At 42.2% G+C, this 27510-nt stretch overlaps 1 protein-coding gene across 6 annotated transcripts; it reads left to right on the top strand.

Moving 5' to 3' along the window:
- The first annotated feature begins 1287 nt into the window (after positions 1–1287).
- Positions 1288–27502, top strand: map4k5 (mitogen-activated protein kinase kinase kinase kinase 5). Of its 6 annotated transcripts, XM_031847334.1 has the most exons (36): positions 1288–1699; positions 2097–2339; positions 5788–5845; positions 10021–10111; positions 10979–11043; positions 11159–11214; positions 11308–11355; positions 12079–12121; positions 12232–12304; positions 12766–12897; positions 13120–13182; positions 13289–13370; positions 13958–14074; positions 14892–14970; positions 15655–15726; positions 16761–16819; positions 16978–17042; positions 18140–18184; positions 18521–18566; positions 18678–18891; positions 18995–19018; positions 19136–19221; positions 19626–19667; positions 19929–20013; positions 20098–20177; positions 20441–20501; positions 20950–20952; positions 21147–21261; positions 21557–21615; positions 21928–22031; positions 22185–22362; positions 22706–22774; positions 22886–22978; positions 23241–23311; positions 25060–25115; positions 26521–27502. In XM_031847334.1, the coding sequence occupies exons 2-36, from the start codon at positions 2232–2234 to the stop codon at positions 26606–26608; spliced, it is 2730 nt and encodes a 909-aa protein (XP_031703194.1). In that variant the 5' UTR covers positions 1288–1699; positions 2097–2231; the 3' UTR covers positions 26609–27502. The 6 variants fall into 6 exon arrangements, with proteins under 6 accessions (XP_031703194.1, XP_031703197.1, XP_031703196.1 ...); XM_031847337.1 differs by lacking the exon at positions 15655–15726; XM_031847336.1 differs by lacking the exon at positions 18995–19018.
- Positions 27503–27510: the final 8 nt, after the last annotated feature.

Below are 27510 nucleotides of genomic sequence, written 5' to 3'. Positions count from 1 at the left end.
TCCTTTACTCAGATACAAAATGTTACTTAAGCAAAAGTATAAAAGTATTATGAGCAAAATGTACTCAAAGTATTAAAAGTAAAAGTACTCCATAAAGTACTGGAATGATATTCTGTTTTTATCACTAACAAATACATTTAAGAGCATTTTAATGTTGTCGTTCTGGAACCAATTTTAGATACTTTGCATACTAGGTAGATTAGTAGTACAATATCATTAAACAACTTGCCCAACCAGGGACACAGTCTGCAAATTAGCCATGGCTAGAAGTCTTATATACACTGAATCAGTTCGCAGTTTATTTTAATATGAAAATTCCTACGTGCCCTGTCAAAAACATACCAATGAAAGAGAATAATTATAAGCATATCACGTGTTTGTTTGTTTTTTAATGCAATTTATCTAGTAACTAGAAATGTCAGATAAATGCAGAGTAAAAAGTATAGCTTTACAAGTAAAATCCCTGCATTCAAAATGTTTACTTAGACAACAATAGAAGTACCCACTATGCAGGCAAGATAGGTCAAAGTTATATTATACTTAATACTACTAACAATCAGCAGAACCTTGATATTGTAGCTGCCATAGTGGACCTGATTGGGGCGATTATATATGTGTTTGGGTGGTTTAATTTATTGTATAACAATGTACTACATTTTATATGGCCATTCTAGTTTTTTATTATGTAAAGTAATTAAAGTGGACAAAAAGGCCGATAGTATACCTTTTAAAATGTAGTGTAGTCAAAGTATAATGTAGCAGAAAATCAAAAACACTCGAGTCATGTACCAGTACCTAAGACTTGATACTTAATAGATAGATAGATAGATAGATAGATAGATAGATAGATAGATAGATACTTTATTAATCCTGCAAGGGGAAATTTGTTCGCTACAGCAGCATTATGATACACTACAGGTAAGCAATCAAAGTAGCAGAGTAAAAATATTAAATGTAAAAAATGCAAAATATATACAATGGAATAGAATAATATTAAATTAACTAACTAAACAGTAGTGCAACGACTTTTTTAACCAACAACAAACAAACAGTGTAAGAGAGTTACAGTCTTGTGAATGATTTGGCCAGAGGTGATTTATTGTACAGTCTTATTAATCATAGTACTTGGAGAGTAATTTATTTTGATAACTTCCTTTGTAATGTGCTCCGTGTTGTAATTATTTCACTGTTTTTATACTTCATTGTTATTTTGCCACCAGACATTTTTTTATTGTGTTGTTTATTTTTTTCTGTTGAGGGTTAGATTTTCCGAGGCAGCTCATGAACGCAGCATCAGGATTCCGTATAACTGCGACTCCTCAGAGCTTAGCAACAGACTGTTGCTTTTTCGGTTGATTTTTTAAATAAATGTAAAAGTAATACTTGACATTATTAATGTAGTTTTCCTACATTAATAACTTACTTAAACTGTCAGCAGAGGGAAGTGACATGTCAACGGCTAATTAAACTCATTGCTGTAGAACTGGACTCGGCTATAACAGTGAAGGAGACAGAGCGAAGGAGACAGAGCGAACAGCGACAGCCAGCTGAAGTTTATTACTGGTCCCCTCGATAACAAAGGGGGACGCTTTTCCTCTTCTTCTTTGGTGCTGTTATTCGACGCCATCGTGCGGGTTAAAGGCCTCGAAAAGATTTGCAATGCAAGATGTATTCGTCCACGGTGTTTGCATTGTAAAAGGTAAGTTTAGGCATAGTTGAAGTTAGCTAGAACCAGTAGCGAAGCTAAGCTAACGTGTGCTAGTTAGCATTAGATGTTAGCTGCCTGGATGCAACGTTAGACCTGGCTCTGGCTATTTGCTGGAATCACCACAGTGTCCCTGCTAACCGTTAAACACGCGCCGATGTTATTTTAGTGGTCAGAACGAGCTCTGACTTTAATTTTCAATGGAAGTTTAAGAGAAATTAAACACATAACATGAGGTTATATTGGTGTTTGGTGACAGATGTCACGGTATGTGACACAATATCGACTACTCTTTTCTGTGGCTATTGCCGCACATAACTTGGATGAAATGTCAACTTTGGTGTCGTTTTAACGCTTTCCTTCCAATACTTTTCTTGTGTCTCTCGATCAGGACATGGAGCACAGAGGAGGACCGTCTGAGTAACAGGGATTGACTTCAATATACATTCAGGACCTGTGCTTCATCAAACCTCCGCCACTAGATTTGATCTACTAAATGTAAAAGGATCGTTTGGTGCAAGCTACCATGGACATCTATCCCCGGCCAAGCGGTGAAATCCAGAGGAGGAACCCTCAGCATGACTTTGAGCTCATCCAGAGGGTGGGAAGTGGCACATATGGAGACGTGTACAAGGTATAGTGAAGCTACTGGTTCCCACAGCCTGTCATTAGTGCTGCTCATATCTGGCTTTACCATCATCACATGACTTATTAATTCAAGTAGAGCCAGAGTGTTGTTTGTTTTGTGAGTCACAATAACATGTGGCCAACACATTTGGCAGTAGCTGTTGAATAAGGGCCAAGTTTGGCATCCCTTCATATAGTCTTCTTCTGCTACTAAAATACACTTTATTGGCAATAATAACTGATAACAGTACTGTCACATGAAAACAATCTACATCATGTATTCATTGTGAAATGCAAGACCATGATCAGTTGATTAATCAACTAGTAGATCAAAAGAAAATTAATCTGCAAAAAGACGTTTACTGCATCCTGCGTCTCAAATGTGAGGATTTGCTAAATGTTTCTGGTCGTATATGAATTAAATATCTTAGAGTTTTGGACTGTTGGTCATTCAAAACAAGCAATTTGAAGAAGCTATGATTAGCATTTTTCTCCTTTTTTTTTCCTGCAGATTAATCGGTAATAAAAATGGTAGTTGCAGCCCGAGTGTCGTTTTCCTGGTTGTGCAAGTTAACTGAAACAATTTCCTGAACCCGTTTGACTGACTGAGTGAGATGAACAGTGAAAGCTTGTACCTGCTTGTCTAATTTATCCACATCCCTTTTTCTTTTTATGATGGAGCACATGTTACCCATCCCTAGTCCAAAGCAGCAGCAGTAGTATTTCCTCAAAATGGATACCATCAGTTATCGATTTACTTTTATTAAACTTAAATAATCTGTAGATCTGCTGTCAGCTACAACATCTATGTGGTTTATGGTACTAGAGAGGAAAAAGAAGGAACTGTTGATGGACTCTATTTGCTGCCTTTAGAAGCTTTACTGCTTTCACCAAATTATTTTCTGTTAACTTGTATGAAACTGAACACATGATCAATCATTCATGAGTCAAACAAACAGAGTCACTGCACTGCCAGAAACAGTCCCACATTAAAAACGGTTAAGTTTTAAAGGAAGGACAGAAAGAAAATTCATATCACCAGATTATTAGAAGAGTTTTACTGCATAGAATCCAAAGAAAATATTTCTTTATGGTTATATTGGTATATAGTGGATGCAGTTTTGGAAAGTTACTGTAGGAATGATTGTATGTATTGGAGAAATGGATCACACCGTGCTCCTGCAATGAACCAAAGAAATGCGATGTGAGAAAATGTCCTGCGACACAAGATGATTTATCCACATTTCCCCACTCTCTGTTGGCTGTGGGGAGGTGTGTGTTTTTCTGGATCTGTTCTTGTTTATCAGCCACAGATAAACAGACGACCCATCTGATCCAGAGAGTGATAGTTCAGGCCGCCTGTCGTCCACACACAGCCTCTCTAGCCAGCCACCCCCACACCCCCACACCCCCCACCCCCACCCCCAGACAGGCCACCGGTGGAATGCTGCGCCTGGTATTCTCCCGCAGCTCTTAGGCTGAGCACTGCAGCGCGCTGAAATATGATCGGGCCCCTGTCTAAACACGCGTTCTGCTGGGTGTGTTCTGGGCGGCACTGACGGCAGAAACACCTCAAATTGTGAAAAGGCCTCCCTCGGTCCGCCGTGCTCGGCTGACTTTTAATGCGCACAGAAATCCTGGCCTTGGATGAATTATTACATGTTTGTATTCATTTGAGAGCCACATATTGCTCTCTTTGTTATTGCTGGTGATAATGATTAATTTATCTTCTTTATAATGTCATACACCTAGCTGTGTATTTTGTTTTTATAATATTCCTTTAAATGCCCGAATTATGTCTAGAATCAGTACTTCTTAAAGGTTCACTCAACATTATGTACCAAAATCTTACTGCACAGAAAAAGATACGCACGTTTTGTTTTTTGAGTTGATGAAAGGCAGTAACAGTATCTACGACAGGTCAATAATGTAGGTCAGTGCATTGATACTAGCTCTGTCTCTGTCGGTGCTCGTTTTCAAGGTTTGATGACAAAGAAGGAACCAATGAATCCTGCACACTGCCGGTCACTTGTTTATTTGTTCGTCAGCGTCAACATTCTCACTTCAGTTCGCTGAACCAGAGATCTGTGTAGACATCAGGCACAGCTGGCCAGTCCCTGGACACGGGGGTTGATCTTGTTTCTTGTTACATGCCAGACTGCTTCTTCCTCCAGTCAAAGGTTGTTTAAGGATGTTCAAGCTTGTGTTGTCTGCTGCATCACCTATTTAAACGGTCAGTAACCAACTTCCCCTTTCTGGGTTTAGTGCTCAGGTGGACTTTAGCTTCTTCTTGAAATGTGAAGATGGACTCGCAGGTTGTTAACAAGTATTTAATCATTACTTAAACGGGCTTTAAAGCAGCAGAGCCCCACGTGAACAAGTTTTTGTTGAATAGTTTTTGGATATTTGTAAGTGTGTGATACACTTGCCTTATCAGCTGCAGAAGAAGTACAGTAGATTAGTGTGGTCTTGTAAGCATGCGTGTGTGTGTGTGTGTGTGTGTGTGTGTGTGTGTGTGTGTGTGAATCAGCAGCACAGTCCCTGTGTTGAAAGGTGGCCATGCTGGAGGGTTTCATGGTTTACGGGTGATTTAGCTGCACGTCCTGTCACTTGCACTCCCACGGATTAGGTAGAAACCCGTCTCGACCTGGATTTTGAAGTCCGTGCAACCTACTTTAAGATTTCCTACAAATAGATGTGTTTTTAAATCTAATGCCATTGAGATGTAGCCGTGGGTAAAATACGATATTAAACTGTGAAGATGGTACTGCACAGACATGTAGAAGAAAAGGTTGACCCTGTCCAGCGTGAGCTCTGGGGATGGTGCGTGTTTAAGTAGACTCTCGGTCTGATTGTGCTCCAGTGTGTAGTGATGCTGACTGGTGGGGGTGGGGGTCATACAAATGGCATTTATTGGTTTGATGCTTATGTGGGCCAAACCTGTGTCTGATTTCCCAACAGAATACAGTCCCATGTTATGTAATGTTCAAGGTTGCAACAGACTTATTTTCATTTTTGACTAAGCAAAAATTTCTTTTTTTTTTTTTTTTTTTTTTCCCCAAATCACATGTATATCTTAAATGGTGAGAAACACAAGATGGTCTCAAGTTCTAAGAGCTCATCAGCAAATTGCTTGTTTTGTCCAAACGGTCCCAGCTGATTATTTTCCTCTATCGACTCATCATTTTGACTATAAAGTGTCAGAAAACTGACAGTCCAAAAACTCAAAATATTCAATTTACTATCAAAGAAGACAAACGAAAAGTGACAGAAATTAAGTAGTTGGAACTAGGGAATGTTCAGCATTCTTGATGGAAACTTGTTTTGTAGGTTGAAGAATCGAACCTCTAGTTTAGTCCTAAACCGTTATAACACGAGTTGTGATTACAGCAGTAGTAATAACTGCGTTGTGATATTTGTAGCCGTGCTGACCGTTGTGCTTTTGTGTCTTTCAGGCTCGAAACATCCGAACCGGGGAGCTCGCTGCTGTGAAGATCATAAAGTTGGAACCAGGTAAGAGTGATGTTCACAATAATAATAATAAAGTCTGGAAGATAAGTCTGGTATTTTCCAGGGGTTTGAATGGAATGTACAAAATGCACAAATCAAAATGTTGTAGTACAGTGCCAATACTCATGACCCATTGATGTTTTGCATATTTTAATATAAATCATGATCATTGGTCAATATCCAAAATAACATTATGTAGAGTGCAGAACCACAAACCGACTTCTGGCTTAAGCGTGGGATAGTATAATTTATTTATGCAGGAGGGCATATGATTTATGAATGAAATATTCATTATTATTATTTGCTTTTTGTCCCATGCCTCGTCTGGTGTGCAGCATTCGTCAAATAAAACCGTTTTGAAGCGATATGGAGAGCGGGGTGATGCGAGCTGTTTGCTGTGAAGCAGAAGAGCACATTTGTGTCCCAGCTCTGCTGTCTGTGCTGCTGATGACCTAGTGACAGAGTCGGTGCGATCCAGATTAGTGGGATTATAATGAGGGCTTTGTACCACCAGCAACCAGACTGAGCTCAGATGATTACCAGTCGGTAGAGGAGGAGGACATTCACTCCTGTTTTTTTTTTTTTTTTTTTTTCTCTTTCATTCATCATGTCGCTGTTAGTCTGTGATTGAGAGGATGAGGGGATGTTTTTATCTCAAGTTTACAGGCGTCGACTTCTTCAGGTGTCATATTGTCCTCTCTCTGAGACTTCATTTCAAAATTATGGCTCTGAGGTTTTTTCTAACAACCTGATAAACTCTTATTTAAGGCATAGATATCTTCTGCTGGGAGATGGGAGGAGGGGGGATTAGTGTGTGTGTGTGTGTGTGTGTGTGTGTGTGGGGGGGGGGGCAGAAGATCAGGGGCTTAGCTGTAACCTGAGTCAGAAGAGGGAAAGGGGAGCATTCTTTATTGCCGTCATGACTTTTGACTTTTAAGAATATAAATAAATCTTTTATTTTTAATATAAATACATTTGAAGTAAATCTTCACTCTGAGGCTGCAAATTACCGTCATTTTCATTCTCCATGAATCTGCCCATTATTTTAATAATAATGGGCAGATTGGTCTTTAAAATGTCCAAAAATAAGAAGAATGCCCTTTATAATCCCCTATATGACTTACGATTTAAGTCATGTTAGAATGGTTGAGAGCAGTGTTGCAGCTTAACGCAGAGGATTTTAGAGGTTACATTTATCCATTGCATAGCCCTGCACAGGCTGTCCTATAAGCATCTGTAAGCACCCTTCATATTTGCTCTATTCATACTTGCTTTATCTCTTTTTTAAGATGAAACCAGGATTAACCCAGCTCAGGTCGTCCTGTTTAAGCAGGACTCTCTTTTCTTTGCTGGAGTCACTCCTCTCTGTGCTTCAGGTAAACGGCTTTGGGCGGAGTGCAGACTCAAACAGGTTTGACCAGGAGGAGTGACGCCGCTATTAAGTAAGGGGCCGAGAGAGAGGGAGAGATGGGAGTGGTGAAGCCCTCTGTTGGCCACAGAGCAGGTTAATCTGATTAGTTCGTGGTAAACAACTATTTAAGACAAAGTTAGTTTGGGCCGTCAACACGGAGTGAGGAGAGATTTATTCTTCTCTTTTTTTTCAATTTCCCCTCCTGTGTACAAGCATTAACTCGTCAGTTATTTTTTAACACCATCACTACATCCCTCACTGTTCCTCTTTCCCTCTTATGACACTTAATTTTGACGTATTTTGTTGTTAATTGTCCCTGAGAAGTTTCCATTAGAAATCCAGCTGTGGTGGGATTAAATTTAAAGATAAACTTCTTTTCTTCAAACATGTCATCTTGTGCAGGACTTGACATTGAATAAGTCCAACCTGCTGAATAGAAACTTGAAGCATTACGCAAGGTTGCGTATATTCAGAGGGAAGCGCTCGGTCTGAGAGGAAGTGGCTATACTCTTACACCTCAAGTCACCAAGAAGAGGAGACTGCGTGTGAAGTTCGTTATGTTGGACTGAGCTCACAGTCCTGTCACTGATATGACCGTTAATCAAACTTTTGTGGCTCCTTCAACCAGTTTCTCTCTGTCAACAAATGTTAAGTGATTGTGATTTAACACCAGTTATTCCTGTGAAATGACTGGATTAAAGAACACAGTAATTACAAATGCAGTTATATGTCACTGTAACCTAATTAATGAGTTCCCAAAAGTAACATTTCTCTTGCATTATGTGGCAAACGACGAAGAATGTGGAAAATGATTTTCATGTTGGTCATCATTAAAGCTGAGACGTTCGTTACTGTTCGTCCTTATTATGCTACAAAAAGACAAAGAGGAGGAAACGCAACTTTAATTTTACAGATGGAAGGAAAGAGTTCAGTTTGTGGGATTGACCCTTTAACGTGGCCTCTGTTGACATTCCTGAGCGGACTTTATTCTTGGCAAGCAAGAATAATAAATCCTGTTTTTAAAAGGTTTTTTTTTTCCCCACTGCATTAAGAACTCAAACACACACTGGTGACGTTCCCTTCCCTTTGCACAATCGACGTCTCGGCTGTGCAAAAAGAAATGTGGGACATGTCTCCTTCCCTTGATTTAAGGTTATTTACATTCTTTTTTTGTTTTTGTTGTTGGGGTTTAGACCAAAATCATCCATCAGTAACTCTGTCTCTGAATATTTTCTGACTTTCCTACTCAACCTTAAGCCCGTTGGGTCATACCAAAGACATCAATCTTGTATAGTTACGGTAAGAAGAGGCTCCGTACTTTATTAAAACAGCTCAACACTATTACTTGTAAACGTTACTCAGACGGTAGTAAACAGTGTATTTGTTAGATAAACAACATATCCCAACGATGGACCATGATGAAGCTCTATTGAAATGAGAAAAGTTCATCAGGTTTTGTTTGGTTTAAAGTAAAATACTTCGTCGGAACAAGTTCATTACTAATGATGGTCTCTGCACATGATTTGTTGTCTTTGTGAGAGTGTGAAGAGATTAATCTGAGTCTGTTTCATGTGATGTTTGTATTAAACTCTTCACAGACTTGTTGTTCTTTTATGTACTTCAGACAGCTAATAGTCGTATTATCTCGACCCTTCTGATGGAACTAAATACCCAAATTAGTAGCCGTGGGTAAGTTCAAAGATGATGGAACGTAACTGGTTTGTTGTCTATCAGCGGGATGGTTCTGCACGTGTTTGCTTTCCAGCCTCTTTAATTCAGACACTCCCGTGAGAGGGCCTGACCTCCCAGACAGACTAAAAACAAGACTGCTCTTTACTCTGGGTTAAAAACATTGTTTGTGTGCTCATGAAATGCCTCTGTGGTCCCGGTACGGTGTCTGGAGCAACTTCTCTCTGTCTCCAGGGATGGAGCTGGTGGTACTCACCAAAGCTTGGACGCAATTTTTGAGACGGCTGATTTTTATAACCGAATTTAGACATCAAAACACCTTTTTGTTGACATGCATTTTGTTGAGTTTAAACACTTGACCATATGCAGAAAACAAATGGTTTGTTGACAGTAATTTCCACTACAAGTAATGTGCGATTTTCTTTTTTTGGGGGGGCTGAGATTGTATCCATTAAATGAGCTTAATCTGGACTGATGCCTTTGGTGACAGTCTGTTGATAGAGCGCTGAAGCTGGCAAAGTCTGGCAGAGCTTAACCTCCCGTTGATGTATTCCAGGACCATGTCTCTGCACAATTGGGAGCAGCTGGACGTACATATTTTATTCTTCCTACTAGTCGGATGTGTTGGAGTGCTTTTGCTGAACTGGACAGCAGCCTGGATATCGGCTCATACCACAAAAACTTTAAAAGTACAAGGTGTTCCTTCTATTGGTATTGGCTGTTTAATAATGTGCTGTTCTTATACAGAGATAAAAGATTGATTAATATAGTCGGAGTGAAATATGGGAAGATTTTGTTCTGTGGCTTTTGAGGTTGGCAAACTGGGTGTGGAAAGTGTTTTCTGAAACACAATGTTTATGGTGTGCACAACCTTTTGTATCATCTGAAAAATACTTCCAATTCAAGTTATTTTCTTGTGTTAAAAAAAAAACTAAAAAAAAACATGACTTTGTAGATGATTCATAAACCAAACAAATTTAAATGTCATGTCCACAATCATTAAAATGAAACGGTTCTTTGAGCAGAAAATGAAAACCCAGACTTTTTGTCCATGTGTGATTTCTCCCTCTGTTTCCAGGGGATGACTTTTCCATCATCCAGCAGGAAATCTTCATGGTGAAGGAATGCATGCACCACAATATTGTGGCCTACTTTGGGAGCTACCTCTGGTAAGAGCCGGCTTAAAATACTCCTGCTTTGTCATTTTTCCCTCGGTATTTCGTCCTCTCTCGCAGCCAGTCCCGACGTATAACATTTGTGAAATTCATAACTGTCAAACGGATTTAACGAGCCGCTGCCTGAAAGTCACCTGACGTATTTAAAGACTTAGTCACGCCTGTGTGTGAAAGTGTGACTCAAACCTTTCGACTGGTGCTGACTCTTCTGTTCTAACGGAGCCTGTGTTCTGTGGCTGTTTTTCTGAGAGGAAGTCGGGGCTGGTCCGCCCGCCGCTGCCTCTGACTTCCAGCAGGTTTAACTGGAATATGAGCCTCTGATCTGTTTTTATGTGGCTGTTAGTGCAGAGAGATGCACGTCTCATCACAGCATGCACGGCTTGTACAGTCTCACCACATAGAGCACAAATGGTTACTGTGAAATGTTAATGAGCAACCCACCATGCCTTGATTATTATGGAACTAGATTAATTGCATTAGAAGAACCACAATTGTAAGTTTCCGCTCAGACCGGTTTCCTGGCCTAAAATCATTTCCATGTAGAGTATCCTCGTCTCCTGTGGCCGAGTTTGATCACACTGGTGGTATTTTTAGCTTCTTATCAAAGGCTTGACATCATTTCTCTACTCGCTGCTCTCTTGGAGCTCCAGTTCACCAACAGAAGCACTAATCGGTGTTTATTCTTTCACCTTTCTGCATAACGTTTATTAACATGTTGGTTAAGTTGTTTCAGGAAGGTTTGCTGATTTGTACAGCTTAACTTGTTCAACAAGACACCTTTGCTGCTTAATTATGTTTAACCAGTTATTATCTAACTAGCAGAGCAGCAGTCCCTAAATTCCTATTTCCCTCTTTCATCAGTCGAGAGAAACTTTGGATATGTATGGAGTACTGTGGTGGAGGATCTATGCAGGACATTTATCATGGTGAGCTTTTGTCTTATTCATAACAAGTACGATGAACTCAAAGTGGTTTTAAATACTGTACGCACATTGTGAAATCCTTAACCTGCAAAAATGGAATGAATTTGTGTTGTAATAGTGACGGGACCTCTCTCGGAGCTTCAGATAGCGTACGTCTGCAGAGAGACTATACAGGTAATTGTACTTTTACGTATTTAAAAAAAGAAAATGCATGCGTTTTTAAATTTTAGTTGAACTTGTTACTGAATACATTCTTTCCCTTCACAGGGTTTGGGATATCTGCACGACAAGGGCAAGATGCACCGTGACATTAAGGTATCTTTTCTGCTTTGTTTTGTTCTCTTCTAGCTTTAGAATTATCCGGGTCAGGCCCATTCTTCTGTCGTATACAGACACCTTACCTCATGCAAACAAACAAAACACGAGAGGAGAGGTGTGAGGTTGACAAAAATAGGTTGCGCAGCCTGAAAACACTTAATGTCACTGTAACTGCATCTGTTGGCCCTCAAGTAACCCAAAGGTCTGACTGCCCTCTGATGCTGCAGAGGTGTGAACTGAAGCCACAGGAAAAGTGTAGTCGGGGATGTGCTCACTCGAAAGCATGTGATCAGTTGATCAAGCACACAGACTGCAGCCTCAGTTTCATGTGTTCTCACAGAAGGTCAGGGTTGGACCTATTATCTTTACTCTGCTCTACGCAGCGAGCACTTCCTGTTTCCTCTCCTCTCACCCCAGGATGCCACCAGAGAGACTGTCAGTCACGGCCAACAGGAACAGTCAGTGGGACCGTCAGAAAGCGGTGATACTGGTGCACCTTTACTGGCAGCCTGATCAGTAGCAGACCAGCAGTTAATGTTTCAACTCCACCAGATGTTTCTGACGATGTGTAACACATGATTGGCACTTTTATTATGAACCAGTTTGGCAACCACAGCAGCCTCAGTCTCATGATGCTAAAATATTATTATGATCTCTTGAATGTATTTTCTTTCAAGTAAAATAAATGTTTATGGGATCTTTTTTTCTTTTTTTTAACAGGGTGCCAACATACTTCTTACAGACAACGGAGATGTGAAGTTAGGTAAGTCGCTCTTCAGCGTCTTAATTCTCAAGGACTTGACCGCCTCTGTAGCTTTCAGTCGTATGTGGATTACGTAATCTGAAAGAAAACCCTGTCAATCCTCGTTACAGCTGACTTTGGAGTTGCAGCCAAAATAACAGCCACCATTGCCAAAAGGAAGTCCTTTATCGGAACACCTTATTGGTGAGTGTGTCGCCGTCATTAAATGAGCCAGTGGGCCTTTGACTTTGCTGAATTGTTTGAAGAACGATGGGGGAAGTTTTTATATTCCGAGAACCGTTTTAATCAGATACTAGAACATTTTCTCGTCAACTGTCTGTGTTTGTATTTTATCTAACAGAATCTAGTTTGTGGCGACAACATGTACAAGTGGTTAGACAGACGCTTCCCTTAAAATATACTGCTGTGAGAAGTACAAATTCTCACAGCAGCAGAAGTGTTTTTGAGTAAGACCATGAATCCTCACCACTGAGCTCTAAACACACTGTCACAGGGGGAAAAGTAAACAGTTTTCCCACACAGATCACCAGTATCTCATTATTGGTGCCAGCGTAGTTTTCCACTTCAAAGTGGAACTCCCGACCCAACTGTTCATCCTTCTTTTTGGAGAGTCATCACTGAATTCTTGTCCTGAATCTGTGTAGGATGGCTCCAGAGGTAGCAGCAGTGGAGAAGAACGGCGGCTACAACCAGCTGTGTGATATCTGGGCCGTTGGCATCACGTCCATCGAGCTGGCCGAGCTGCAGCCTCCAATGTTTGACCTCCACCCGATGAGGCACGTCTCAAAGAATGATCAGTCAGAGCTTCCTCAGACCATTCTTAAGCCGCTTTTCTCCTTTTGTCTCCCTGTCATGTTTCATCACTTAAATGGTCATACTGTTTAATTCAGAATACGTTAAGTCTGTTATTAAAATAGGATGCAGGCCTACTTCAGTATGTTTCCCTCTTTAAGTCTGTCAAAACCACTCTCAATTCAAGTTTTTCATTCATTCATTAGGGCCTTGTTTTTGATGTCGAAGAGCAGCTTCCAGCCTCCGAAGCTAAAAGACAAAAACAAATGGTGATTGCCCAGAAGATTCAGTGTGCTTTATGAAACCTTACACTTTGGTCTCAGAAGGAGAACAGTGACGAACATTGCATTAAAACAAAATCGTCTTGTTCCCCAGGTCCACCGCCTTCCATAACTTTGTCAAAGTGTCTCTGACAAAGAACCCAAAGAAGAGGCCCACTGCAGAAAAACTTCTATCGGTAATGTTCCCTACTGGGCGCGTCGGCATGCTGTATGGTAGACATACAGTAGGAGATTGAAATGTTTGCAACAAAGGATGTATTGCAGTTCTTTTAGCCTGAACCTATTCACAATGGAAATGTAGCATGTTAGCCAAAAGGATCTCAGTCGTCCCAATGAGCTTCTATGTGGTTCGGCTGAATTTCATAGCTTTGTGGGCCAGAGCCAGATCATGGCCCGTAGGGCTTAAGTTATTAACAATTACATTCTTAAATAACGTCAACAAGAAGGCTGGTGCTCCGGCCTGTATGCATATTCCAAGACAAACTATCTTTTAAGAAGCCCGCAGTCCTGCTGCTTCTTAAAATACATCATTCACTCTGAGGAAAGGTGGCCAGGAATCTGATGATTAACGCAGGTGGTTTAATTACTTTATAACAGCGAAACTTGGACTTAAATATCCATTTCATTAGGGACTCTGGTGTCCCTGTTAGCATGGACCTTGTGTGTGAGATTAAGGATGTCGGACCACAAGTATTTAAACTATTATTCTCAAATGATGCACCGGTTCATAATAACTGGCAATCTTGTCCTTTTTTTCCTGCAGCATGTGTATGTAGCCCAGACGGGTTTGACGAGGAGGCTCGCTGTTGATCTCCTAGATAAGATGAACAACCCAGACAACCACCAGCATTACAGTGAGGTGGACGATGATGACCTCGAGGTAACAACTGAAATAGCACCAACACTGTGAGACATTTGCAAATGCTTTGAAAAACTAAGAAGGGAATTTAAAGTCTACAGAGAAGTGAAGAAGAAAGATATAAACTTTTTCAACAGTATATACTGTTGATAAAGTATAAAAGAAATGTGCCCCAGTTGTTGTTTTTGACTGTCTCTTTGTCCAATTTCCCCAGACCTTGTTGTAAAACAGACTTTCATGCAAACACTGTAGGAGTCTCTATCAGCGGGGAATGTAAATATTAGCACACCGTGTTTTTTCAGCAACTTAGTAAAAAAGGTGATCTCCGCTGAAGTCTGTTTTCATGTTCCCCTAAAGCGCCCTTCCCCCTCTTCTTGATTCTCTCCACCGACATTATTATTCCAACTGGAATCAACATCACATCTACGTGGCAGCCAAAGAGGTGGTACGAGTGCCTTTTTAAAGGACCATTGTGCTGCTCTCCCCCTGACAGCAGGAGCACTGTCTTGGCCACCATGAATGAAAAAAACCCTGAAGGCTATTGACTGCAAGCAATGGAGCTTGTTGCAAACAACCAGTCTCTGGGATGCATAATAATGTGACGATGCTCTCAGTTCTCCTTAAGCTTCACATGCAAGTTTCAGGTTTTGTTTTTCTGCAGAATCTTTAAAAAGATAAACGTCGTCATTGTTCTAAATGACTCCAGGCTATGCAGCGTTGGTGTTGTATGATTTGACAGCACTTTACCCTACTTTCTGCACTTGTCTTGTCAAGTGCGGCTCCCACTGTCGAAACCTATTTTCTTATCTTCAAATCTTTGTCGCCCTCCCTGCCTCAGCCCCTCTCTGCAGTCAGACACACCATCCGCTCCACCAACAAACAAGCCAGAGCTGAGAGGACGCGCTCAGAGATAGACTGTAAGTAACAAAAAGCCCAAACCCAGCACCAAGATAAAGGCCAACCCCCTGCTGTGCATCTGTCCTGTCATTGGTCAGCATGTCAGTCGGCCCGGCTGTGTAGGTTGATGGAGGTCCGTCGGCTCTTCAGAGGGTCATCCCACTAATCCTGCAGAACTGGCTGGCCCTCTTCCAGACCACAGCATGTGGTAGTGTGTCTAAAAATAGCCTGGGCATTGACGGCAGAGAGAGTGGATGTAGTACAGTCCATTACGTTAACTGTCCCTCATCTTTATTCCAATGAATAATGTGAAATGGCTTGTCTGAAGGGGGTCATACAAAATGTGCTTCTCAGTCAACATGTGTTGGTACTGGATTCGGCAGAGGATCCAGATTAATATTCTGTAAATGTATTATTTTGCAACCCTCCAGGGAAGTTGTTGTGCGTCTGTGTTGTCGTCAGTAGTTGTAGATAAAGGTGAACGCTGTGTTGTGCCCGTCATGAAGTGTGACTGTTTCTCATTTCATCATTTTGGGTCGATGTAGTAACAGTTCAGTGGTGAGATGTCTGTCTTTGTTGGTTGCTTGTTTCATTTATCTGTAGCGATACGTGCTGTGCTTCACTGTGATTGTACCAGATGCACTTCCTGTTTAGTTGTGTCTATATTTCTCACAATTACGTCTGACTTTCCCTCCTACATGAAGCAAACAATGGGAAAGACCAAGGAGGGCCGTACTCAAGTCCTAGCTTCACTGAGGGCCACGGGGGGGATGCAGGTCAGTGACAGTGTAGTGAGACGGTGTGTGTGTGTTTGCTCACTCCCAAAACCTCCTGAGAATTAGGATAATGTAGCACACAACAGAACATTGTGTGTGAGATTTAAGTGGCACCAATAAGGCGAGTTGCTCTGCATGTGGTGGCTACTTGCAGTTTCAATAAAGTTTGGACGTTGTGATGTCTTGGTTGCTGTCAAATGAAATGACATTGTAGATGACTAATCCGATCCTAACATGGAAGTTAGGTTTGACTCATACGCCTCACCTGATCCCTGTGTTAGTGACTCACCACCTCGCTGTTATGTGTTTTAAATGCTGCAGCACCTCCACATTATCGCCATACCTCGAGCAGAAAAACACATTAGGAAAGATCTCTGTGGTCTGAATTCTTGAATACAAAGTTTCTTTGTTAATGAGAAGCTGATTATGTGGGAGTATTTATTGGCAGGTTAGGTTGATTCCTATCACCTTCATACCTACAGCAGGATCACTCCTGTTTATACTCTCCTCCACGGGATCAACTGCTCAGATCTAAACTAAGAGGAATCTGTTCCATGAGCTAATTGTATTTCGTGCTCTCTCACCAGTTTGTCCCTAAAGTCAACAGATCTGGTGAAGTGTAATGCGTGTTTGTCTCTGGTGACCGACGAGTCTTCGGGCTCCAGAGCAAATATTCACATCGTATCATAATAAATCAGAGAAGGAGCTCTGTGGTGTTTTGGCCGGTTCATTGTAACGGAAGCAGTTGATCTGCTGTTGGTTCCTTCTTTCTTACACGTGTGTTCTAAGGCTCCTGCTACTAATGCACATCAGTACTACGCCCAAGGCTTTGTGTGTCTTGAAGTGTTAGGCACTGATGCCCTCTAGTGCTGTGTGTGTGTGTGTGTGTGTGTGTGTGTGTGTGTGTGTGTGTGTGTGTGTGTGTGTGTGTGTGTGTGTGTGTGTGTGTGTGTGTGTGTGTGTGTGTGTGTGTGTGTGTGTGTGTGTGTGTGAAAACCACACAAAACTGAACAAGTCTTTCTTGTCATTTACAGTTGACAAGCTCCAGTTTGAACCACCTCTCCGGAAGGAGACTGAAGCTCGTTCTGAAATGGTGATAATCATATTGACTTTAGTCAATCAGTATTCAAGTGCTACCTTCTGTTTGTAAACAATAATTTTTTTTAAGTGTATGTAGAAAAACAACATCTACAAATGAAGTAAATGCAGTTTTTAGAAGTTGTATTTGTGTGCGTGTGCGTCTTTCCACAGGATGGGAGTAAAGATAATGACTTCCCTTCCCCCTGGAGTCCCTTTACAGAGGGAGGAATAACCAGGTAATCCATGGAAACTGTTGTCCCAGGAGCTGCTCCTGTTTACCCCCCCCCCATGACCTGGCTTATTTATTGGATGGATGCATCCCTAGATTCATTCAGAGAAAGGAAAATTTTGTGTCTTAGGAGTTTGTTCAAACTGAAAACAAAATGCAGGGATACAACATGTTAGTGGCAGTGAACGTATAGTTCAAGAAAGCAAGACGTCTGATGAAAAGACTGACTACAGCATCTAAGTTATGCTCTGTAACCTCCTCGCTGCCTCCCACGTTGACCTGCTTATTGACCAGAGCTAACCTGTGTCTGTCCATGAACTCACTCCCCCCTTCCGCACTTTGAAATGTTGCTTTGGCCTCTTAAGCTCCTTCTCACTTGTTCAATGTGCTTTGACTGTTTTTCTCCCTCCACTTCTCTCTGTCCTCTTTTGGCTGTCGGGCTCTCTCTCTCTCTCTCTCTCGTCTTGTCCCACGAAGGAGCCTTCTCAAAAGCGTTGAGGACGAATTGTTCCAACGGTAACCCTAACACTGTGTGTGCTGTCGTACCCTAAACCACGTCATCCACTCCACCCCTCGCTTGGTCCCGATCCTTTTTGCAGTGACACCCCTCCATTCACCATCCGTGGTGTGATAATAGCTGTAGATCCAAACTGTGCATACGTTAATCTGAGACAACCACGCGGGTAGAACAGTGTGATGTACAAAGAGACAAATACTGCAGCATTCAAATAGACAGACTTGTTTGCTCAGACTTAACCCTGCATGGACGGGGCTGTAGAATAAAGTCCATTGCTGGTTTAACACCTTTACTTCTGCTATCCAAAGAACTTTGTTAAAGTTGCATCACTTGTTTTTGTCTCTAGTTTTATGGATAATAAAGAGACTGCATAGATTTTTTTTAAACTCACGCTGTAGCAAACATAATAAGTGAGAGATTTTTGAATTGAAGCTCTCTCGGGTTAGAACGAATACACCCCACTTCATTTCCTCAGAGTCCTACTCTCTTTATCTCTGAGGGGTTTTACGTAAACATTTGCACCACTGACACCTCTCCTGAGCTCCCGAGTCCTGTTTTCCACACTGATCGCTGTTTGTTTCCTGCAGGGGACACATCGCCCATCTCGAAGATGCCTTTGAAGGAGTGGAGCTGTGAGTGATTTACACAAAAACATTGACACTTTCTATGACGCCCGTGTCTATGATGCATTACAGACATTATGCTTAAAGCACTGTATAATTGTAGTTATACGCAGTCATGAATATTCATAAGGCCTTTTTACAATAATCATAACACACAAAGGATGTTATGATGACTTGTAAGGTATCCTATCTTTTTTTGGAAGTATCATAATGTTGTAATGGTTGTAATACATTATAATCATTGAACACATAAGTATGTTTGTAATGCATTATAGACATGGCCGTCATAGAGAGTCCTACCCAAACATTCGTTGCTGTAGTTTATATTTATAACCTCCATTTCAGGTCAACTCTCAAGCCCGGCATTCCTCCTCCTCCTCTTCCTCCGAAGGTGAGTCCCAAAGTTATAACCACCGTTTTACTGTGGGGATTGTATGCCATTAGAATCTTATGTAGTGCTTTGCATTCACATCAAACTGTTTTCACTCTTTTTACCCGGCAGCCACGATTAAACAGCTCGTCGGAGGAGCTCGGCCTTAACGATGAGCGCTCTGTGACGGTCCGGAGGTTCCCCAACTCTGAGAACGGACCGGGCCAGGTGGTTCGCATCCAGAGCACACCTGAGCACCTGGGCAACAAGGTGGAGCACTCGCCTCCGGATTTCCTCTCTGTCAGCGTCAGCAGCCCCGGCCTTTTGTCTCACGCCTCTGATCCTGGTGAGTCTTAGTCTGAATTTACACTTTATTTATGTGCAATAACCTGTTCATGCGTCTTCAATCAAGCGGGTGTCTAAATGAGAACTTGTTTTATTTTTACAAGCTCTCAGTAAATCTGAATGGAAAGGTAAGCGAGCCTGATGTGAATGCGTCTTATCGTTGGATTTAGATTCTGGGTGTTTGCCGGTATGATTAATAACTTCATAACAAATGTCATTTTCATCTGCTTGCTCTCTCGTGACAGATAATGATTCGGATGACAGTGTGAATGGAGGCAGTCCCAAGATGCCACCCAACCGACAGCACCGGAAGGAGAAGAAGGATTTCCCCGTGAGTCTGGAGATACTGAACAACATATTACGCTACAACATGTATTCCAGTCATGATCAGCCACACTCCTCGTCGTCAGTTTCAGGAGTAAAATGTCATCTGTGGTTTCAGAGCCTATATTTTATCTGTGGAGTGTCTCCAACTAGCTGGCTGGCCTCGCACTCAAACCTCAAATATGATGTTTTTCCCTTCGTCCGATCCAAACACAAACCGTTAAAGAGGGAATTTTGGCATCCACTCATGTCGAACATTAATTCACTTTGACAGAAGACGCACAAAAGAAAACACTCCGTGTTGTTTGTTCGGCTCATTGTTGAGGCTGAAGCTAAATTAAGCCGCTAAATTGAACGTAATTGTTGCCGTGTTGTCAGTATGTTATTTTTGTTTCCTCTGCTCCTCGTTAGAAACCAGCCATCAACGGTCTTCCTCCCACTCCTAAAGTACTGGTGAGTGAATCCTCTGCATTGTTCCCTCGCAGCCTTCACTTTTCCCCGCTGGCCTGGTTTCATGGGCATTGTCATTAAACTGTTGTCTGAGCTGCTGCTGCTGCTCTACATTCTGTAGATATTTTGTGTCCACAGAGCTTTCTGCTTTGTGGTTGCTTCAGCTTCAGCTCATTAAACCCTGGCTGACGTTTCAGCGCTTCACTGAGCCAGCGGCTGCCTGTTCTGAGCCATGTTGCTTTTTTTTTTTTTTTTTCATTTCAGATGGGAGCCTGTTTCTCTAAAGTGTTTGATGGCTGTCCACTGAATATCAACTGTGCCACATCATGGATTCATCCAGACACCAAAGGTACTGCTCCCTTTAACAAGCGTGTTACACAAACCTCTTTTATTTAGGCCAAAGCTTAATTAAAAACAAATGTTTGTCTTCTAGATCAGTACCTAATCTTTGGGACGGTGGATGGCATCTATACGCTGAACCTTAACGAGCTGCATGAAGCCACAATGGAGCAGGTAACAGCAGCTCAAAACACTGACGATAACCCGGATTAGTTAAGTCTTACTTACTTTGTATGGGAGGTTTATATTGCTTTTAAATAAATGTACTAGTTGTTGATGGGGCTTTTTTTTTTAAAACGTGTAGCTCCATAAAATAACCTAGTTGGTAAATGATGCGTTCCTTGGCCTTTTTTAAGAACTTGTTACTAGTAGTAAACCAGATAGCTAATGTCCAACTATTTGTTGATTGTACCACTTTTGTTTAATTCCTTATTTAGCTGTTCCCGAGGAAGTGCACATGGCTGTACGTTATCAACAACATCCTGATGTCTTTGTCTGGTAGGTGATGGACTTCTCACAGCCTCCTGCTTCACTGACCACTGTCATAACCTGCTGCCTCTTTGTCCTGTGGTACCTAGCTGCCTCCACATCTGCAGCCCTACAATAACTGTGTCTTATGTTTGTCATCAGAGCCTCTATGAACTTTGTCTTTGTGGCGCAGTGACTCATCTGGCTTTACAGCCTGTTCCTCTGAGACATGTTGGTCTCTGTAGGTTACAATGTAGGATAGTTTGTTTCATATATTTAAACGGATGTCCTAGTCGCTGTTGTTTTTTCAGCGAAACAGTTGAGGATGGGATTAGAAAGTTTGGGTTTCACCCTCAGCTGTTTGCTTCTTGGTATACCTGACCTCTGTTCTCTTCTCCTCTTCCTTTGGACACTGTCCATCCTCCTCCTCCTCCTCTCGCCTGGCTTGATTTGATATTCTATTAACTGGCTTCATCAGAAGGTAATCATGCTTCACATCATCGTCACACTGCTGTTGTTACCCTCTGCTCACATCTAACCTTTCTACATGTGAAAGCTGCTTTATGGGTCCAGAATGTGTAAAGGAAAATCAGAAAGTGTGTTTTAAAATAAATGACAAGTAGAAAAGTTTACCCTGTCACGTCATAACATATGACGCATAATATTCTGCTGCAGGGAAAACCTTCCAGCTGTACTCTCACAATCTCATCGGGCTGTTTGAGCAGCTGAAGAAGCCCGGCCTGGCTGCTCAGTTCCAGACTCATCGCTTCCCAGACAAAATGTTACCCAGGTGAGAACATGTGTCCGAGTTTTCGGTCTCGTATATAACATTCTCTCACCACACGTTCCTGACGCTTTTGTGATAAGGTCACAACTCAGGGTTTTTTTTTTTTCTGTGTTGTTTTTTTTGGGTTTTTTTTAAACTTTAAACATGTTGCCCAGCATGAGTGTGGCAGTCTTTTTGTTCCTTACCGTCTTCCATCATGAATAACTACTGCAGTGGTAGACGCACTGGCCGACTTCACTGATTCTAGACGTCATCGGCTCTTTTAAGTCACAACAACGTGACTGTTTTCTCTCCTCAGGAGGTTCGCCCTGACAACTAAGATCCCCGACACAAAGGGCTGTCACAAGTGCTGCATTGGTGAGTGGCCTTTGCCTCCCAACCCCTCTGTTTTATTTACTCTTCCATCATATTATACTGTGTCAATACATGATTAACATCTCCGTTCTGGGCATGTCGCCCTTAGCTTTGTTGCAATGTTTGTGTTCTCTAAGCCCTCGTGACTATTCACATTGTGCACTAATCTGAGTGCGGTTTGAATAAATTGACATTTTCATTGTTATGAGTTTTCCTAGACAGTTTTATTTTAAACCACATACTCTAGTGTAAATTGTGCAACGTAGGTTTATAACAATCAAGCTACACTTTGTGACAGTCTTCTGTATTTCACAGTGAGAAATCCATATACAGGCCACAAGTACTTGTGTGGAGCGCTGCAGTCTGGGATTGTCTTGTTGCAGTGGTATGAGCCCATGCAGAGGTTCATGCTTATCAAGGTAAATTGGCTATTTTTATCTTATCTAATTTATCAATTTAATTTAATTCATTTTTTTTCTATTTTATCAATTTTATTTTTTCCAATTTATCATTACACATCAGAACGCCATTGACTCAAACCCCTCTGTGTTGGTGCTCTCTTTCTGCTGCAGCACTTTGACTTCCCTCTTCCCAGCCCACTGAAAGTGTTTGAGATGCTGGTGGTCCCGGAGCACGAGTATCCTCTGGTGTGTGTGGCCATCAGCCTGGGCAGCGAGCCGGACCAGGTGGTCCGCTTTGAGACCATCAACCTTAACTCCTGCTCCTCCTGGTTCACAGAGATTGGAACAAGTAGGTCAAACATGTACTCTGTTGCGGAGACGAACACCATGAAAACAATACAAAGACGAGCTGTCTATTGGCCGTCACCTCCCCAGAATGCAATGCAGCCTCACGTCTTTGTGGATTTATTGTTAGTGAAGAGCTTTTGGGCAGTTTGAACAACCAGGCACATAACATGTGATGACGTGGCTTTTTGTTAACTTTCTAAAGCATGCTTCTTCTGCCTCATAAATTAGCAAAGAACCCCTAAGGAGAGTAAAAAGTAGTTGTACTAAACTTTTAATTACTTGTAATGAATACATTGATTATGGTGTGATGATGATTGTTAATGTTGTACATTTCCTTCCCACAGCTCATCAGCAGGTGGATGCAATCCATGTCACCCAGCTGGAGAGAGACACCGTGTTGGTGTGTTTAGACAGTAAGTACAATCTCTTTTCATCAGCTCGGACCAGCAGCTCGTGTACGGTGTGGATGTATCTACGTTCTGCCACATCATTGTTACAACCTTTTTCATTGTTTCGCTCCCCAGAAAATCTGAAGATTGTTAATCTCCAGGGCAGACTGAAGTCCAACAAGAAGCTGGCGTCTGAGCTCAGCTTTGATTTCTGTATCGAATCTGTTGGTAAGCTTTTAGACAGGGATTTTACACTCTGTGTAAAGAAATAGAGCTACAAATGATTCAGTGTAATACCTTACAACAAAATGTCCTTACCTTAAAGGGAGTTATACAAAAACCTCCCAGCATGACAGGCTGGCAGGTACAGAAAAAGGCTGCTTTTATATGCAGCAAATATTACATTTACAATAGAGCGTTTTGTAAACTCTTGATGACGATGGCAGTGTTTCAGTGACACGTGGCCTCTTACCTTTTTGTTTTCTGACAGTGTGCCTTCAGGACAGCGTCCTGGCCTTCTGGAAACATGGCATGCAAGGAAAGAACTTCAAGTCTAATGAGGTAAAAAAAAAAACATCTCACCATATACGACGGCTGGGTGGCGACTATATTGAAATACAAATTCACAAGAACGTTTTGATACTGTACCATTTTTATTGTGTGTCGGTAGTCGAGTATATTTCACCTCTAAGCTTTTCAGTCTTCAGGGGAGGAACCTCAGGTGGATAGGGTCAAATATTTTAACTGACTTCCGCAGTCGATTACTTTAATGAGTATAATTTGTTTTTATGGAATTTTATGTTTGCTTATGCAAATGAGGCATATCTAATAACTTTTGGTGAATTTAGGAGAACTCTACAGAGTCAAATGGACACGGTAGTAAAATAAAAACCTAAATGTGTGTTTTGGACGTTTTCTTTCCACTGGTCTGAAAGAAGACAAAATGGCCCAAAATTTCAAAATTGGCCAGTGCATGACAGACATTTTTTACTGAAATATCCGACTCCATTTTCATGGGTTGCCAGTGACTAAAGAGGAGAAACTGTTCCTGAATACGAGCCTGTTTGTTCTCCACATGAGAACACCTCTGGCTCTTGTCCACAAAGACCCTGAGTGCCGGCCGTTTATACGGGTGGCGACGCCCCGCAGATGATCCCGGGAGATTAGACCTCAGGTGAAGCCAGACAACGTGTCTTTGTGTCAGGCCGAGGTAATGAATTTGTCCTCCTTTCACGGAGGGATTCCGTGTTCACCTGATCACGAGTGGCGCTCGGCAGCAGAGTTAAAAGTTCAAGAGATCACAGGGAGGTGAAGCATTCTGTTTTTATGAAAAGCGATACGGGGAGAGGGGCCAGCCTTTAGAAAGCTCGCCGTGTCAGACGTGGTCCTCTGACACTCGGATGAAACAGAACGTCTGATCCCAGCCCAGCTTCACGGTTCTGCCACAGCAAGGATTTTTTTGAAATGTCAGCTGCCATGCAAAATTCATGCTCAATCATAAACGAAACCCGCCGCACGACAGCAGCAGCACTAAATAATTCAGCCTTTGTCTCGTTATGATTCCTCTCAAGAGCGAAGGCATTCAAGGAGGGGGGGGCCTGTTAATCCGCTCCGGTGGGTGCTTCTCTGAACACCCGAGACCTTGTTCTCGTTTAGACCTCAACGGATCAGATCTCTCCCGAGGCCAAGGACTTACACCTAGCAGGTGTCACACGCCGACTATCTCGCGTCTGTCGACAACTTTTCGTGACATGTCAACACGTGAGAGTGTGTGTTTGAAGGGGCCCCTTGTTCTTCACGCTGCACAGTGTCGGGCTACATCTTGAGACTCAGACTAGTGAGCTCCAGCATTGTACACAATAACAGAGAGTCCCCAGAGACGGCACTCATGTACCTGCAGTCTGTTCAAAAACATAGACGTTGTGTACCTGAAGACACAATAAGTGATCCCAATGTGTAAACGGTCAACGAACCGCCAACACTCAAAACACAGTCGCTCTGACATTGATTGACAGGTCTTTCAACATACAGACTGACAACAACTAGATCATAGTAATGTTTTGTGAGGCTGCTAAAGTAATAAGTTTAGTGTCGGTGAACATGACGTGTAAGATTGGTAACAAACGTAGTGCTTGCTAAGGCAGGAGCCTCTCAGAAGTCTGCTCTTGTGGAGGTCTGTCTGGTGAAAACGGGCTTCAGTATAACGATACTTGTTGATTCATGCGTTTTAACTCCCCCTCTGCACCAGCAGTACGTCAGATACACAGAAAACCAGTTGTCAGTGTTTTGGTTTTTTTTCCCTTCCCCAGGTGACTCAGGAGATCTGTGATCGAAGCCGAGTCTTCCGCCTCCTCGGATCTGACAGGTTGGTACAGAGAGATTTCCCTCTTGAGCTACATCAGTGCAGACGAGTGATCAAAACGAGTCTCAAAGGACTTCTACGACACGTCACCTCACAAGCAAACAGGACTACAGACGGTGTCTCACTCTACCTCCTCACCCTATCGATCTGTCTTCTCATCAATACCCCTGTTGGTATAGTTTATCAGGCACTCGTGTTGTGGCTGTCCTCCCTCAGGTCTGATTACCTGGAAACCACCAAACGGCTCGCTCACCTGCTGTGTTGTGAGCCCACAGCTCTCTACCGGTCTCTCCTCGCTCTATTTATTCTTTTCATCTGTTCTTGTTCTTAGATTTTACTTTCAGACGACTCTAAACCCAACTGTTCCTGAATGCACCACGACATCATCCTTGAATTCTGTCTGTCTGTCTGTCCCCTCTCTCTCTCTCTCTGTCTCTGTGTCTGTCTCTCGTTCTCATTAGAAGATAGTGAAACATTATTATAGTTTCCTGAAGTCCAAATAGATGTCATCAAATTAGTTTCGTCTGACCAATAGTCCAAAACCCAAAGTTAATCAGTTAACCGTCACGTGAGATGAAGCAAAACCGCAAGTCTTCAGCTCACAGAAGCTGAAACTTTACTCCTGCAGGGCTGCAACTGATGAGTCCTTTCTCCTAATTAATACGTTCATGGTGTGAATCCGACAAAAGCAGTAATTCCTCACGTTTTAGAAACCAGGACCAACTGTAACAACACTCAAAATAGTTGCAGATTAGTTTTCTGTTAATCGACTCATTGATCGAGGTCTCGACTGATGTCATGACAGTCGGTTTGAGCTGCAGACACAGTTAGGATGTGATTTAGCTCTCACACACACACACACACACACACACAGAGCGTGCTCTCCCAGCCCAGTCAGTGATGACTCCTGATGAAGCCGTCCTGCCTGTGGCACCGGAGCAAGGCCCCCCCCCCCCCCCCCAAATGTTTTATTCACCGCTGCCCGGGCACTGCCAGCCTGGTTTGAGTGTCTCTCCATGCCTCTGTAATTTCATCTGATGGAACGGACAGTATGGACTGTAGCTTCCCTGCTCGGCTGTCAGGACCACATGGCGTCTGACGATGCTGACGTCCTGATCTGACTGTGCCGGTCGGATCAGGACGGTTTACAGTTGTGGTTTTAAATTGCTGGTAGAACATTGCTAGCTGTTTCCACCTGTTTCCAGTCTTTATGCTAAGCTAAGACCATGTATGGGTTGTATCAATCTTCTCATCGAACGCACAGCAAGAATGCAATTAAGTTAAATTCCCAACAAGTATTCCTTTTAATGTACATGTGATGTATAGTTTAACGCTCCACCAGGTACCACGACCGCCGTCGTTTAGTATTTCTGTGATGTTCTAACCGTGGTGTCTGTGTTTTTTCTAGGGTGGTGGTTTTGCAGAGCCGGCCCACAGTCAACCCCACGGCCCACAGCAACCTCTACATTTTAGCAGGTCATGAGAACAGTTACTGAGCCTCCCCCAGAGGAAAGTGGAGGAGATGCCTCAGGTTTTATTGGGAGAAAACTCCAGACCTTCACCTCAGGTTCTGTGTCGAGGGAAACGTCTGGTTTCACAGTTATTGGGAGCTTTTGTTACTGATCACGGGATTGACGGGTCAGTAGAGAGAGAGAGAGAGAGGAGCCTCTTCAGTCTGGATTCATGAGTAGCCTTACACCAGCAACACGCTCGTAACAAGCAACACGGAAACCATCACGAGCAGAAAGCAGAGCGCCGATAAAAGCTGCAGTGGACCGAGTTACAAACGAGTTATCTAGAGGTGTTATTAAGTGCCATTAAGATTCACAAGAATTTGTGATTGTATTAGCGAAACTGTGGGAGATTTATTGTGTTATTGTCTGTAACATGTCACTCATAATCACGTTCGAAGGCTTGAGGAGATTTCACAAGCTATGTAGTCAAACTAAAAGCTCCGTTTAAACAGAAACCCCCGAGCATTGTGGGTTATTTAAGCAATATTTATTAACCTCGTGCTAAGTGATGTTGGATTAACAGACAGTGGCAGTGCAGTCCTGCTGTGAGGATTAACTACCTAGTGAACAGCAGCTTTGGGTTATTTTCTACTGCTATGTAATATAGTCGCATCTCTCCTGCTCTGCTGCGTTTTTAGAAGTCGGATATAATGTACCTTTTTTTTTTTTTTTTTTTTGTCTTTACCTTCCTCTTTTATGGACCTTTTACTTCTCATTATTTGCACCATGTAAGCACTTTTGTACCTTTTTTTTTTTTTTTTATTTAAAATGACAAAATGAGGGACAATGCTAGGTTTTGCTAACATCTTTGCATTCCCTTCGCAAAATGTTTAATGTATGCTGTTTTTTTTGTAATAAAAAAAGCTGTTAACACGATAACGTGA

This window comes from Anarrhichthys ocellatus, unplaced genomic scaffold (assembly GCF_004355925.1).
Source record: "Anarrhichthys ocellatus isolate YVR2014 unplaced genomic scaffold, GSC_Weel_1.0 scaffold7, whole genome shotgun sequence".
NCBI classification, from domain to species: Eukaryota; Metazoa; Chordata; class Actinopteri; order Perciformes; family Anarhichadidae; genus Anarrhichthys; species Anarrhichthys ocellatus.
Note: the sequence above shows the minus strand (reverse complement) of the source record. Positions and strands in the feature narration are given on the sequence as shown.

Excerpts from the sequence above, each read along its gene's own strand:
- map4k5 (XM_031847334.1), top strand. The coding sequence starts at position 2,232 with ATGGACATCTATCCCCGGCCAAGCGGTGAAATCCAGAGGAGGAACCCT. Across the intron at positions 11,356-12,078 it reads AGATGCACCGTGACATTAAG|GGTGCCAACATACTTCTTAC; the intron begins GTATCTTTTCTG and ends TTTTTTTAACAG. Across the intron at positions 20,178-20,440 it reads ATGAAGCCACAATGGAGCAG|CTGTTCCCGAGGAAGTGCAC; the intron begins GTAACAGCAGCT and ends TTCCTTATTTAG.